This window comes from Elaeis guineensis, chromosome 1 (genome assembly GCF_000442705.2).
Source record: "Elaeis guineensis isolate ETL-2024a chromosome 1, EG11, whole genome shotgun sequence".
Lineage (NCBI taxonomy): Eukaryota > Viridiplantae > Streptophyta > Magnoliopsida > Arecales > Arecaceae > Elaeis > Elaeis guineensis.
This window is the reverse complement of record NC_025993.2, coordinates 8,583,854-8,600,021: the sequence shown is the minus strand read 5'-3', so window position 1 is coordinate 8,600,021 and position 16,168 is coordinate 8,583,854. Positions and strand designations below refer to the sequence as shown.

General features: G+C 38.5%; 1 protein-coding gene across 1 annotated transcript; it reads left to right on the top strand.

The window, feature by feature from the left end:
- The first annotated feature begins 12,374 nt into the window (after window positions 1–12,374).
- On the top strand, window positions 12,375–15,034 carry LOC105037906 (putative pentatricopeptide repeat-containing protein At3g47840). Its single transcript, XM_010913540.4, has one exon. The coding sequence runs from the start codon at window positions 12,458–12,460 to the stop codon at window positions 15,020–15,022; it is 2,565 nt and encodes an 854-aa protein (XP_010911842.3). The 5' UTR covers window positions 12,375–12,457; the 3' UTR covers window positions 15,023–15,034.
- Window positions 15,035–16,168: the final 1,134 nt, after the last annotated feature.

Genomic DNA, 16,168 nt, shown 5'->3' with positions numbered 1-16,168 from the left:
GACTAGCCTCGCCCTTTCGGCCTCGGCCGCCGCCGACCTTTCTTTAAAGGCTGCCCGAACGTCGCCGAACCTTCGGTATCCGGCCTCCAATTCGGACATGGTGAAGATCAGCTGCCGACGGAAAAAAGCTTCGTCAGAATTATGTGACAAACAAAAATTCTTCTAAGGGAAAAAGTGACGCGAAGCTTACCTCCACCATTGTCGGGTAGAACCGCGACAACATCTCGGTCACCTGCCGAGACCGCAACGACTGCACGTCGGTAGGGAGGAGGATCCCCTGGCACAACCTCCTCGCAAGGTTGTGGTCGGCCAAGGCCGACGCACCCTCGGGGTAGTATGCGCTGGGGGGCATCGATCTTTCCTCCTCCGAGGGCTCCATCGGGGCTTTCCCCCGATCAGCTGCCCCGACCGATGGGGCTGGCAGCGATGGGACGCTGGAGTTCGACCCGGCGCCCCCGTTGCGCCAGCAGATGCCTCCGGACGATGTTCGGCTTCCCGAATGTCATCCGGCTCCACCCGCGGCGGCGAAGCCGCCGACACTCCTTCGGCCACTTCCTCGGTCGGCCTCTCTTCGACTTGGACAGTCGGAGCCGCGAGGGCTATGATCGGCTCCGACTCTTCGGTCGCCGACGCTTCGACGGTCGGCGGGGCTGGGGTTGGTCTCTTGGAAGGACGCGAAGGGCCGGCCCCCGATGCTGGCCTCTTCCTCGCGGCGCAAACTGCCGAATCTCGGCATCGGTCGGCCTCATCCTCGGCGGTGTCCCTGCAAAACCGACCAGTGTCAAAGGCCGGACCAAAGCTACCCTAAATCCGAACAAAAAGAAAAGCTGGGGGATCGGGCGATACCTATTCGGGGGACCAGACTCAGGCCGGCATCATAGAGAGCTTGTTCGGTAACAAGCTCCCTCTGCTTCGGGACCGACATGTCTTTGAGCCGGTGGAAGTCCTCCCGGTCGTCCGCATCAACCCGATTGTTGTCGTTGGCCTCAGTTCGGGGCACACCCCAACGGGAAGGAAAGCCCCAAGGAGAAGAGGAGGAAACGAAGAAGAACTGGTTCTTCCATCCATGGATGGACGATGGAAGACCAGTTATGAAAGCAAGACCCTTCCGGGGGTTGAAGAGCCACCACCCTTGGGCCTTAGGGTGGGGTCGGAGCACGAAAAATGCCCGGAAGAGGGAAACGCGAGGGTTGGTCGGCAAAAGCTGACACAACAACGCGAAAGAGATTATTAGACGAACAGAGTTCGGCGCCAGCTGCGCCGGACAGAGTCCGTAGTAATCAAGCAGATTCCGGATGAACTCCAGAATCGGGAGCCGAAGACCCGCGCGAAGGTCCTCGACATAAAGCGCCAGATCGTCGGGCGGAGGGTTGTTAACCCGACCGCCGGCCCCTGGAGCATAGAGCCGAAAGTGCTCCTGGACGCGATACTGCTCCCGAAGCCGATCGACGTTCGGCCCCGAAAGCGAGGAGGCCTCATCTTCCGGAGCCGATCGGGAGTCGCCGGTCGGGTCCCCCGACTGACCTCCCTGGGTCGGTTTCCTGGTCATTGCACAGGAACTGAAAGAGAAAGAGGAGAAGAAAAGGAAGAAGAAGGAGGAGAAGGACCACGAACCAGACGGATCCTCCGAACGTGAAGAAGAGCTCTGCCCATGACGACTGAAAAATCGCCCGGACAGAGTTTCCCCAGCAGAGTAGCAAGCGTGGCCGTGGGTCCGGGGGGTCCTATATATATAGGGCCGACTGACGGCTGAGATGCTTCCGCGCCGACCGAAGGCATGCGGATGCGCGACGCGTGGCGCCCGCCGATTGGCGGAGGGTTCGGCGCGCCTCGCCCCAGGACGACCGCGCCGCCCATATTAAATGCCGGAGGGGACGCCGGCCAACCACCCTGACACGCGGCGCGCGGGGGTTGGCTCCGCAGTCGGCCGCCCGCGCCGGTCCGCGTTCCCGATGGGACGCCTCACCCGCGATCGGCGCCGAATATCCGATCGTCTGACGCCGTATCGTCCGACGTCCGATCTTATGATACCGACGTAACGTCTGACGACGACAAGACGCGGCGTCTGACACCTGACGCCGACACGACTTCTGACATCGACTAGACATCCGGATCACTTGGGATTCGTGAGGTGTCTGACAACGGATCAGCCGGCGGTACGGTCGGATCTGCACATGCGACAAATCCACTCCCAGTCGTCCGGGCTTGCTACCCGAATGAAGGCATCGGCCAGCTCTCCACCCGACTTAGGAGTGGAGGGGGGCAACTGTTGGGGGATACCCACCGACCGACCCACCGACTGTCGGAGGGCCCGACCGGCTGGCGGCCCGACCGACTAACCAACGGCCCAACGGACGACTCCGACTGGCCGATCGTCGGTCGGGCGACTGGCCGACGGACGCCATCAGCGGCTAACTACGGCCATTCAACGGTCCATTCCCGACCGGGGGTATGTCGGGCGTATCAATCCCGACCGACTAAACCCAGAGGTCTGGTAGCCGACCCACATGAAGCTCGCCGACCGATGGAGGAGTCCGACGCCACTCTGCTGGCCACCGACCTAGGGTCGGCCGACTCCACCAACCACCGTACGGTCGCCAGACGTTGTCAGCTCTGACACGGACATGCGGCACGGCTGCCTGGAGGCATTGTCCCGCACAGGGCATAGTCAACCCTGGTGATTGGACAGCCGCATGGCGATGTGACATATTCACGGCGACTCTGACAGTCTACAGTGAGTTGACAGTTCCTCACTTGTCTGCGCCATTGATGACGGCCCCATACCGTGCTCCACTATATATACCGGGGAAGGCAACAGTGCAAGGGATCGGATCCGCTCCGTCTCTCCCAAAAACTCAGGCTTGCTCCACTCTCCCTCTCTCTCTCTAAGAGCTCTCTGTCTGCATTTCACTGTTGCCCAGTCACCTCTCTGACTTGACCGTCGGAGGGTCCCCGCCGGAGCCGCCTCCGGTCAGTGGACTTCTCGTTTTTGCAGGTGCGCGAGCACGCTTCCCGGCGGTCCGACGACGAGGCGATTGGCCGCAACATACCTCAAATTAAAGAAGTCCTATTCCTGTTCGAAGTTGAAGGAACTCAAACAATAGAGGAAAGGAAAAAAACTAATTTACATAGTGAAATCCAACTTGCTAGTTGAACTACTTCACTGGGCACTAGCAGCCCTTTATATAGCCTCTGTATGTATACTCCTAGTCAAAATTAACAAAGTACCTTTTAACAAGTAAAATTAAACAACATATCCCTCAAATTAAAGAAGCCCTATTCCTGTTTGAAGTTGAAGGAACTCAAACAAATAGAGAAGGAGAAAAACTAATTCAAATAGTGAAATCCAACTTCCTAGTTGAACTACTTGACTGGGCACTAGCAGCCCTTTATATAGCCTCTGTATTTATGCTCCTAGTCAAAGTTAACGAAGTACCTTTTAACAAGTAAATAAACAAAACATACCTCAAATTAAAGAAGTCCTATTCCTGTTCGAAGCTGAAGGAACTCAAACAAATGGAGAAAAGGAAAAAAAAAAAAAACTAATTCAAATAGTGAAATCCAACTTCCTAGTTGAACTACTTGACTGGGCTTCAGCTGATCCCAATCTCTAGAACTTGTCGACAAGCCGTTGTACATAACGATTATATGAATCACAATATAGATGTTATCCTGAGAGTTGAGTTTAAAACTAAGATCTTACCCTCTGGTTTCTCTGCTTCTATTACTCAAAAAGATACTCCCACAATTTCATTTGCCAGATCTTGTAAATACACTTTAATTGATTAATGTTGCATTGCCGTATCTCATTAATTAATAGATGCTTCCTAAGTATCTAAAGTTTTACAATTGCATTGCCTCGGTAAGTTTTACTTTTGATATGACAACTATATTAAGCATATCCTTGTACAGAATCTTTTGGAAGTCTCCTGTTTCTAAGATACTAGTTGCACTTCACAGTTGGTCTAGGTGGCAATGATTGTCAGTTTTGGAGGATGAGATATCAAGCATGATAGCTTGTGCACTGAGCCATATCTGAGTTTCAGTATGGTTTATTAGATAACAAGGCTGAAAAGGAAGCAGGGAAGAGCAAAGGAGAGACGAATAAAAACAATACTAGAGTCTAACAACCTGCTATCTGATGGTTCGATGGGTTCATCTGTTTGTTCATCTACTGGATCTTTAGACTATGAAGGAATCCACTCATCGTAGAGTGGTTTGTCACCTTTGTCTGAGTTGTCCACCCCTTGCTCTGATGGTTCATCATCTGTGTATTGCCTGTTAGCTTCAGAAGATCTGCATCCTGAAATTCCTGTCAGATTTGGTACAGTTGCTTGAATTCGGTAATGCGCATATATGCAAAACAATTCTATGCTTTCAGAAAGAAATAATGCCCCTCAGAACTTGCATATCTTCCCTAAGCCACCGTAAGAAGTGGGATGCTTAATGAGGGAAGACTAAAGCCATTGTTTGCAAACTCGATGGATGACAGGTTCATCATAAAACAAATAAAGGAGGCAAGAGCTTGATTCCTTTTTAGATTTTGCCCCTGATTACTTTAAGCACATTTCTATCACTCCACAGAGTCAGGAAGCCAAACATGCCTTGATATAATCATGGGAATATATCAGGTCTGCTATTAGATAACTACGTCCTTTATGTTTTTCTAACTGCCATATTTTTACATGTTCACCATCTCATTTGGTGTATGTTTTCACTATCTTATTTAAAGTTATCAAACTGCAACTTGGACGATGCAAAAGTGGCAAAGAGGTTAAACTTGATGGTTATGGAAAATTGTCTCTTTGGACAGTGTCTAATTCGCATATGATCTCAAAGGAGCTGTCTTTTTCTTTTAATCTCAATTCTTTTCCTGATATGTTCCAGATGCAACCATGAAAAAGTTCTTTTATTACAAAACTTTGGTGAGGACATGCATGTGGTGGGGCAACTAAACATACATCTTTTCTTACTACAAGTATCAGTGTTTCTCACCCCCCCCTCTCCCCCACACCCACCAAAAAGCACCATTGCAGTTAGATGTCAAGAATTGGAGTCTTAACCTATATTGTCATATTTTGCAGTTAATCAATGTCATGGATTATTTCTTGCTTGTTGGAGTGGACAAACTGCGGCAGGAGCTTGTCCTTGGCATGATAATTTACTTAAGAGTCGTGGTGAAGTCTTCTCTGGTTGTTCCTAAAAATTCACTGCCAACTATGATTTCCTCAAAAGAGTATGAGAAAAAGGTTTAGGAAGTTTATGACCAATACAGTGGTTTAATACGGTGGAAAGCTGCCAGAATAGCTGATTGTGTCATGTGCATGAGCTCCATCTGTTCGGAGATTACAGTTTCTTGAAATCTATTTGACGTCCACTCCTTTCCCTCAAAAGAGAGGAAAACAAAAAAAAAAAGGAATATTTTTGATGTTAAACTAATATCTAGTTTTTTTTTCATGTTTTCTGTTTCTTGATATGCGGGTATATATTTATTTCTTGCATATTAGTCCTCACAATATTTGCAACTTTTTAAGCAAAGTGCTGGGGCAAGTGGGTCCATGATGTATTGTGTATTTCATATATTTATGATCATCTTTTTCAATTGATTCAGTAATTCTGAAAATAATCAGAAAAAAGGGTCATATTTAGGTTCCTTAGAAATATATACAGCGGGATAATACTAAAAATTTATTTTCAGGTATCCATATGTCCTTTTTACAGTTTTTGAAATAGCTTTGTACTAGTGCATGACCCGGGTGATGCATGGGTACAATTTTTTTTCTTTTTTAACTATTTTAAAGTGTAATATAGAAATGTAATGAATTATAATAATTAGAAAGTTTTTATAGCGAAATTTGTGTTGCATATTAAGCAGCTAATTTTAATGATGGTCGAGTAGAAACTTGGATTATTAAATCCGACGTTACTAATACTAGCTTTGTGCAATATACAAAGTATGATTTTCTTATTTTTTTCAATTGCTCTTAAAATATTATAAATTAATATAGAAAATTATAATAAATAGAATGTTTTCAATAGCAATTTTTTTTTGCGTATTATACAATGAACTTTAATGATCGTTGAGTACACATTTCCATCAAATATCTAAATTGATATGGTAATATCAGTTTAGATAAGCACACCACTTATATATTTTAGCTAAATAATATTTTCAAGTATAAATTATAACAATTCTATAATAATCATTGATACTTAATATTATTAAGAGTAAGATACTTAAGAACAATAAGACATTATTAATATGGATGTCCATGTTTTCGAATGAAAAGCTCAATCATTTCATGCTACTAAATTTAGTCGATCTCATTCATATATTTTTTTCTCTTGTAGTACATTTTCCTTGTATAGATGTGACAACGATAATTTATTTTCTAACTTATGAATCTTTGAATCTATGAATATTTTCAGCATGTTACTAAAATTTGTTGATCTTCATATAGATATGGGTTATTTCAAATCTAGAACTTTTTTTCGAGTAAAGTGCATGCTTCAAAGTTAGCTGTTTAAGCTAACTTATATTTAATATTAGAAGGCTTATAAATCAAAAAAGATTTTTTGCGTGTATATCCTCCTAAACATTCAAATTTACATGAATATTTTTCAAAATTGATATTTGTATGTATACCTCATAAAATACTTATTTTGTATGTATATTTTTTTTATTTTTTTTTATATATGTATCCACATCATTTAACGTCGTTAAAAAATTAATGGTTTAAAATTTAAATAACTAAAATATCTTTATGGGTAGACGTGCAAAAAAAAATTTATAAGGATATATATACAAATAGCAATTTTATGAGGATATTTATGTAAATTTGAATATTTAGAAGGATATACACATAAAAAATTATAATTTAATTTTTATCTATTTTATCTAGATGGATTCAAACTCTCTTACTCTACAATATGGTAACATATTACATAATATAACCATACGATGATAATATTATATAATATTTTATATATTAGAATACTATATTATATTTTATTTTTATGCAAGATGGGAAGATTATGTCCATCTTATAACAACATGAAATACTTTATATACTTCACAAAGATATTTTTAATAAAAAATTTTAAAAAAATATAATAAGATTATAAATTTTTATTATTACATAATATCTAAATCTATAACTATGTCCATTCGATACAAATGTATAAGTTATTTATCTAATATTAGGTTTAGATACTCTTCTTAGAAGCATATTATTATATATTAGAAAAAATATGGATGGTTACGATCTGTTTATTTTCTACATAAAATAAGTTTGATCTATTATTTGATAAAAAGATCATGTTATCTATATAAATTAATAAATTAAGTAAATTTATTATTTTAATTATATATGTTAATTTTTCTCTATTAGAATAAGAAAAGAATTAACAAACTAAGAGAGGTGTATTTATATTAAGAATTTTTTGTATGTATACCCTTTCAAATATTCAAATTTATATGAATACTCTCATAAAATTGCTATTTGCATATATATATTCTTATAATTTTTTTTTGCATATCTATTCATAAGCATATTTTAGTCATTTTAATTTTAAACTGTTAAGTTTCAAAGATGTTAGATGATATGGATATACATGCAAAAAAAAAAGATATTTTATGAGAGTATATATGCAGATATCAATTTTAAAAGGGTATTTATGAAAATTTAAACATTTGGGAGGATATACATATAAAAAATTCAATCAAAAAATATAATAAAATATAATATAAAAAGCTATACTATTCATATACTACAAACTTGTTAGAATATTAGCCTTGTGCGATGGATATGGTATCATCTTCTCTTTTTCTCTGACAATTCTTAAAATGTAATGTGACAATAGAGTAAATTATAATAAATAAAATATTTCAACAGCTAAATTTTTGCTACATATAACTAATGAATTTTAATGATGGATAAGCAGAATTGCCCATTAAATATCTAAGCTAATGTAGTAATATTAATTTAGATAAATATAACACTTATTCATTTTAGTTAGATAATAAAATCAAGTATCAATTACTCTTATATAAATTGTATAAGTATAATAGGTAGTTATATAATTGATATATAATATTGATAATATTGAAATTTGAGATTTGAAGCATGCACATGTGTTTCTAAACTTAATTTTCTAAATATCACAGTGGAGAATAAGATTAAAATAATTTTAATCTGAATTTTGCATGCATAAAAATATAAAAGTACATGGATCTATTTCATATGCTGAAATTTAAATTGTGATCAAAGCACATACATTTTTTGTAATTTCTTTTTTCAAATCTGGATTTGGAAGAGACGAGGCTCTCTGTTAGCTGCATAAGTGTTCGATCTCTATGAGTATCCACTCAGGATCAACCTGGAACAACCCTCTAAGATCTAAATTTTGATTCTTCAAAATTTAGCCTGCTGAATCTGAACGAAGTTTGGATCGCGATCAATGTTTGATTTTTCTCCTTGATCCTTATTTTTTCTTCCTCTCTAACCTTTCTCCTTGCCTTGTAGTGCTACAAGAGATCAACAACCAGCAGATGAAGGACTGTCCAATGCCTTGGGCGTGTGCAAAACTTGGGATGTGCATCCCAAGTAGTATGGCGTGGGGACGCCTAAGGAGAAGAGAAAAAGGGAGGAAGAGAGGGCGTGGGAGGTTCTCTTGGGGTGGAGAGGGGCTGGCTTAGATGATCTTAGGATCTTAGAAGAGGTTTTCTTTTATAGGCATAAAGATTGAATCCTGTTCAATCATATAATATAAGTCCTACTTGCATTAGGATTCCTATTAACTTAAATTATCCAACTTACATTAGAAAACCCATTACATGCCAACTATTGGAGCCCTTGCACTCATAATTAGATACCTTATTTTACACCCAAGAGACACCCCATATGAGAACTAAAAGCCCTCTAATCAATAGACATGCCCAAATTGAACAATTTAAAGTGGCGCCCCATAATAACTATCAAGGAGATTCATAAGGGACTTGCACTCTTAATTTATGTGATTCATAATCTTTGACACCAAACAATTGGAATCTCATGAATCTAATTTATGTAGGTAATCAGTAGATAATTAAGTTAGAATTAACTTATCAAATAAGTAATCCTAACTGAAAGAGGAATTGGGTCCAACCATATGCTAGCAAGGTTACCATGAACACAATAGATTTTTCTAAACCTAATTGACACTTCATAAGCTCAATTACTAATTTCAGGCATTATTCTTTTGTTGTGTGACCTCATAGGTTCAATTATATCTGGTAGTGAGATATACAATGATCTATATCATTGTATCATTGAAACTCTTTTCAATGGGTCGAAACAATTTCACTCTAACTCAATCAAAGATTGTTGATCCAAAACAACCTTAGTGAGCTCTCACAATCCATCAGTGACACCTAGCAGTATATAGTGACAACTCAGTAGAACTGAAATGAATCTCTAGGTATAGTTAACGTGTGATTTAGTCCCTCTATCGTGAGTCCCGACTAGATGACAAGTCATAGATAAATCATAAACCTCAACATCGGTCATATGATAGATTCGATTTGGTCAAGTCCAAATGTGATGTCTATGAAATTTTTTTCTATCAATCATTCTACTGTGGCCACAGATTCATGGATTTAACTTCTCAAATCCTATAGGACTACTCTTCTCTATCAAGATTGATAGATTTTATCTTGATGCGTATCCTACTCCTACAGTGGACCAACTATCGCTAATATCCACTATAAGGATTCATTGAGACTCATATTTATGTGTCAATCAAACTCCAGTAGCCTCACTATGAGCAGTAGTACCATCTCAAGTCAAAGGACCAGTCACACAATTACAGCATCGAGACAATCACTGATGATTGAATAGAAATCCAAGTGATCTCTCGTATGATTACGCTCAGTGCGAGTTATTCTCTAATAACCACCCGCACTCATCGTTCCATGTCTTTACACAGTAGATTAGAGACCCATCTATTTCGAAGGAAGCGATTTGTGCGTCAGTCTATCCGGATCTGTCACCGTCCTCATAATGATCCTATGATTGAGAGTCTTTAGGAATTAAATACATGTCTCTAATTTTCAACACCTCGAGAGTATGTATCGAAACTAATTTCATGGATGATTCAAGGGCACATTACATTTGAATGAAAAAGAATTTATCTTTTTATTAATCATATCAATATATTAAGTACAAAATTGTGCTCTAGATTAATTACAATGTGTCAGCCATATTGGCTTCTAGGACATACATCTAACAGATAATAGTATGATACTCCATTATATATCACTTATATTAACTTATAATCAAGAGAACATATAATATAATACTCAGATATAATACATATCCATTAGTAACTGATCATTATAGACTTATCTTCCTCTTGTATCTTCTATGACAGCAAATAACAATAGTTATTTACTACAAAATATATTATTTATCAATGTAATCCTTAAAATTATTTTCATGATGACAATTAGCATGGTAATATTTTTTTGTTCATCTTTCACTTGATATTTCTTATTCATCTTTCACCTAATGAACATATTATTTCTCAAACTATACATTTTTTTAGGAGAAAATTGATTCAAAAATTAAAATTTAAAAAATCTTAGTTAAAAAATGATGCAAATGAAAATAATGATTTTTATTGGCATCAAAACTAACTATTATAACATTAAATAATTTGTTATGAAGATTCATTTATTGGAAACAAGAAATTTAATTTTCAAGAGGGAAGGTAGATCTTATAAACTTATTAAGAGCAAAATATTTTGATAAATAACTTTAGTCATTTTAGATATATATGATAGACTATCCAAAATAAAGAATCATATCAAATAAGAGTCTTACTTATTATCTAAAATAAAAAACTTATTAATGATATTGTTTAATAGTCCAAAATAAAAAAAAATGTATTAAAGAGGAGCCTTACTTATTATCTAAATTTAAGAACTATATTGATAATATTACCGATATTAGTATCTAGTTGGCAAATGGAGAGCTCAACATAAACTAAGATTCTATTTTAGCTATATATAATAGATAATAGATGAACTTTAATAAATAGAGATAGTATCATTTTTGTATCTTTGTCATACTTCATGTTCGGTTGAAGATATGCTATTTAAATAGATCGAACCTAATAATAATTTTAATTTAGAACTTATTTGCCAATTTCATTACTGGAGTATAAACCATATATAATTATATTGTATTACTTTTCAGACAAAGATCTTATATCACTAACCATATTTAAGCTTGAACCATCTCATTAATGGTTTTAATATTCTTCTATAATAACAAGATATGATAATTATGTTTATGCACACACTTTTAATATTTACAAACAATATAATGGTGGATTATCAATAGTTTTCTATCCATTTCTTTGAAGGTTGTTTGATCCATCACAATATTTCTTGTAAATTAAAATATCCCTAAATATTATAAAATTGAATATTATTGAATAAGTTGCTTTCTACTTTTAGTTGATATACCTGGTCTATAGTTGGATCACCTCAAAATTAATCGTCTCCAAAATTAGGAGTTGGGTTAATACCAATCAAATACTTAATATAAGAAGAACTACATTTTTTTTGTAGATTCAAAGATTTTTTTATAAATTTTTTTGATTTTATAATGAAATATATAATTTTGTCACCTCACAGTTAAGATTTAGTGGCACAAGTCCTAGAGAAATCCTTCCAATTAGAAGTTACATTATTTACATTGGTAGATCAAAGAATAAAAATTTTAATATCTTTTAATTTATTGGATTGGGTGTAGGAGTGAAAGTGATATGAATAATATCCGTCCGGATCTATTTTCGTATTCGAATCAATTCGAATATAAATAGAAATTTGATGATCGGACTAATATCAATAATCGTATTCATATTAGTTAAAGAAAAATGAATATGGATATGGATATAGATAGATAACTATTTGATTTATATCCGAATATCCGAATCTACCTATAATCCTATATAATTTGGTATAGTGCTTATTAATTTTAAAAAAATATATCATCATATAAATATACTATTAATTTGATTTATCATTTATTTAATAATATTTTAGGTTATATAATTATAAAATTTAATTATCTAATTTATATTTATAACTATATCCATATTTTCAGTATCTGAATTGTATCCATGTTTATTTGAATCAAATATAAATATAAATTTTTTATTTATATCTATATTTATATATTTGACATAAAACAAATAAAGATATGGATACGTATCTGATCCGTATGTGATCCATAATGGGCTTTAAAATTTAGGTGACGTATCAGCCATCAATTCCATGAACCCAACGGTCGGAAAGACGGTTGGCGGATAAAACAATCCTCCAAAGCTGAAATCCGTGGTCCACTCCGGATAAGCTTTCCTCTCTCCCTCTCCATGGTGTAGTGTTTTTTATACCCCTCACACTTGCCCAATGGCCATCTCTTCTGTCCTCGGCCACCCATCACCATGTTCTCCCTCCAATTCTCCTCTTGCGAAGGCACACCAGTCAACCATTTTAGCAAACGGAAGGCGGGGCCTGGAAGAAGCAATGATTTCTTTGGAAAATTATTCCCTGAAGGGAAAGAAACTCGAGGATCTTCAAGCTTACTACCATTCTCTTATCTCTCTCTGCATATCCCACAAGTCCCTCCGCCAAGGCAACCGCCTGCGAGCCCACATGGCTCGCATCGGATACAAGCCTGGCGTCTTCTTAGATAACCAGTTCATCAACCTGTATGCAAAATGTGAGCAGGTTGACATGGCTCGGGAGCTGTTCGATCAAATGCCTGAAAGGAATGTTGTTTCTTGGAATGCTCTGATTTCTGGCTACTGCTTGAATGGATGCTTCATTGACGCTTTCGCGCTCTTCGAAACCATGATAACTGTAGGACCAAGGCCTAATCACTTAACTTACATGAGTGCTCTGCGAGCTTTGGTTGGTTTGAGAAGTTTGGAGCTTGCGAAACAGATTCACTCTCAGCTACTAAAGACAGCTCTTTTCCATCGAACTGAAGTCGGGAATGCGTTGATCAACACGTACTCAGAATTTGGAAGACCGGAAGATGCTGAAGCAGTGTATGAGAGCATGGTCGAGCGAGACGAAGTCTCATGGAATTCTCTGATTGCAGTGCATGTTCAAAACAGGCATGCCGAGCGAGCAATGGCTGTGTTTGTGGACATGCTGAAGGAAGGCCAAACACCCAATGAGTTCACCTTTGGAAGTCTGCTAGGAACAACAGATGTAGCTATCATCGAGGAACTCCATGCACAGGTTACCAAGAGGGGACTGGGGAGCAATGTTTTCACTGGGACTGCGCTGTTGGATGCCTATGCCAGGTGTGGGAACCCGCGAGCAGCATGGCTGGTCTTTGATTCGATAACCGAACGGAATGTTATTGCTTGGAACTCCATTATTGATGCATGCTTTGGAAAAAACATGGTTCATGAAGGTCTCGAGCTTTTTCTTCAAATGAGTGAGCAGGGCACAGCACCGGATGATTATACCATCTCCATCCTGCTGAAGGCGACCATAACTCATTTTTCAATCTTTGTAGGGAAGCAGCTTCATGGGCTTGCAATCAAGGGGGGTTTGCAGACAGATACCTTGATTGGAAACAGCCTCATCACAATGTATGCCAAACTTGAAGGTGTTGCTGAATCCTGGAGCGTGTTCAAAGATATTTCAGAACCTGATCTCATTTCTTGGAACTCCATGATTCAATCTTACATGCAGAATGAGAAATTCGAACAAGCCCTGACACTTTTCGCAGAAATGAGGCATTCCGAGATCGAGCCGGATGAGTTCAGCTTTGTCGGTGCCTTGGCTGCTTGTGGATCACTGGCTTGGCACAGAAATGGAAAAGAAGTTCACTGCGAACTACTCAAGAGAGGCCTTGTTCCAGATGCCTTTGTAGGAAGTGCTCTTATTGATATGTATGCTAAATCTATGGCTGTATACGATGCTAGGAAGGTATTTGATGCGATCAGAAATAAAGACCTGATCACCTGGAACACAATGGTTGCAGGGTTTGCTCAGAGTGGCTATCTGGATGAAGTTATGAAACTACTCTCCTTAATGAGAGAAGAGAATTTAGAACCTGATGGTTTCACCTTTGCGAGTGTTCTTGCAGCATGTGCAAATGCAACAGCAATACAACAAGGAAGACAAGTGCACACTCTAATCTTGAAATCAGAAATTAATATGGACACAGCTGTAGCCAATGCCCTGATAACCATGTACAGTAGGGCAGGAAGCATAAAGGAAGCAGAACAAGTTTTCTCAAAACTCGATGATAAGAACATAGTATCATGGACAGCAATGATTGGAGGTTTTGTGCAGGGTGGCTATTTGAAAGAGGCTCTTGCAATGTTTGACCAAATGGAGAATACTGGGGTGAAACCAAATAGCAAAACTTTTGTCGCATTGTTGACAGCTTGCAGCTATGCAGGGATGAGCAGTGAAGCTGGGAAGTATTTTAAGTTGATGGAGGCAAGATATAAAATCAGACCTGGTTTTGACCATTATGCTTGCATGGTGGACATCCTAGGAAGAGCAGGGAGACTAAATGAAGCGGAAGATTTAATAAAACAAATGCCTTTTGAGCCAGATGCACTTGTGTGGAGGATGCTGCTGAGTGCTTGCAGGATACATGGCGATTTAGATAGAGGGAAAAGGTCCATGGAACGGATACTGGCTATAGAACCTGGTGATTCTGCAGCTTATGTGTTACTTTCGAACTTATATGCTGCCTTAGGGCACTGGGATGGTGTGGTGGAAGTCAGACAATTGATGAGAAAACATGGGGTGAAAAAAGAGCCAGGGAAGAGTTGGATCGAGCTACACAATACAATCCATGAGTTCATGGCGGGAGATCGGTTGCATCCACAAGCAGATCAAATATACTTGAATTTGAGAGGGTTGTTCAAACAAATGAAAGATGAAGGATATGCTCCAGGTATAGAATGTATTGGTGGCATAGGAAAATATAGAAGATAAATAATATTTGATTGCCATATGGAGTGCAGCAACAGAAGATTTTTCATAGTGTTAAACGGCAGTTGCTTCCTAAGTATCTCAGAAACAGGATGCTTTCACAAGAATCTGTACAAGGAGTTGTTCTCATCAAAGGAGAACTTGCCGAGGCAATGCAATTATAGAAGCATGATACTTGGGAAGCATCCAATCATGCAACATCAGTTATAAGAGTTTATCTATAAGACATAACAGATAAATTTTGATTGTTGTGAGTAATAGTAGAGAAAAATCAGGGAGGGTCTTATTTTTCAACTTAAGTGACTGAAAGAGGGAGGAGACACAAAATACCATCATCATTTCGAGTCATCTAATGAACTCCAGACAGATGGTAAAAAACTTTGTTAGTGAAAAGGTGATCAAACTTCAGTGGTCAGAGAAAGGAAACAGCATCGCTTTATCAAACAAGTGAAAAGGGAAGACAAAAAAAGAGGTCAAAAAGGAGGGACAGAGAAGTTCTAATTGAACTTTCCTTTTGACTTTATCCTGCAGAGTGCAGAAGACCATTTATGTCACGATCATCTAGTTTTTGTAGCCTACAAAAGTTGGTGAGCACTATATCATGACAAACCTCGCAAACAAGGTCAGTTAAATAACCCAAAGACTAAATATTAATCAGTATTCAACAGAATCAAATTTACAGATAGGTAACTTGTGAAGAACTGACCAAAATTTTACCCATTTTTATCAACAAGTAAATAAATATTATGGAAGGTCACACAGCAAAGAACATGTGGACATCATGTGTGAGAAGAATGGCTCTTGGTGCCACATCCAAATCGTTGAGCTTAATTTCTGGATTTACATGTGTGATGTGCAGGATATTGGGAGTAGCCGGCATGGCTGTGCTAGATGAAATGGGATGGTCCTGCGTTATTTGGGCCACCATGTTTGGAAGTTTCTGTGCTTGTTAATGGTAAAGCATTTCCAGCTAAAAGAAAATGATGGTAGAATTATTTAACTTGCTAAGGTCCTGTTTGGACTCCTGAATGCTTAATCCATGGATTGCAGTAAAGGCCTTGAGGAACTAAGTATGATAATGGTAAATCATAAAGGATCAGATACTAAACAGGTTGGCTAAATCGTTTTCAGTGGGATTAGATTGTTTTG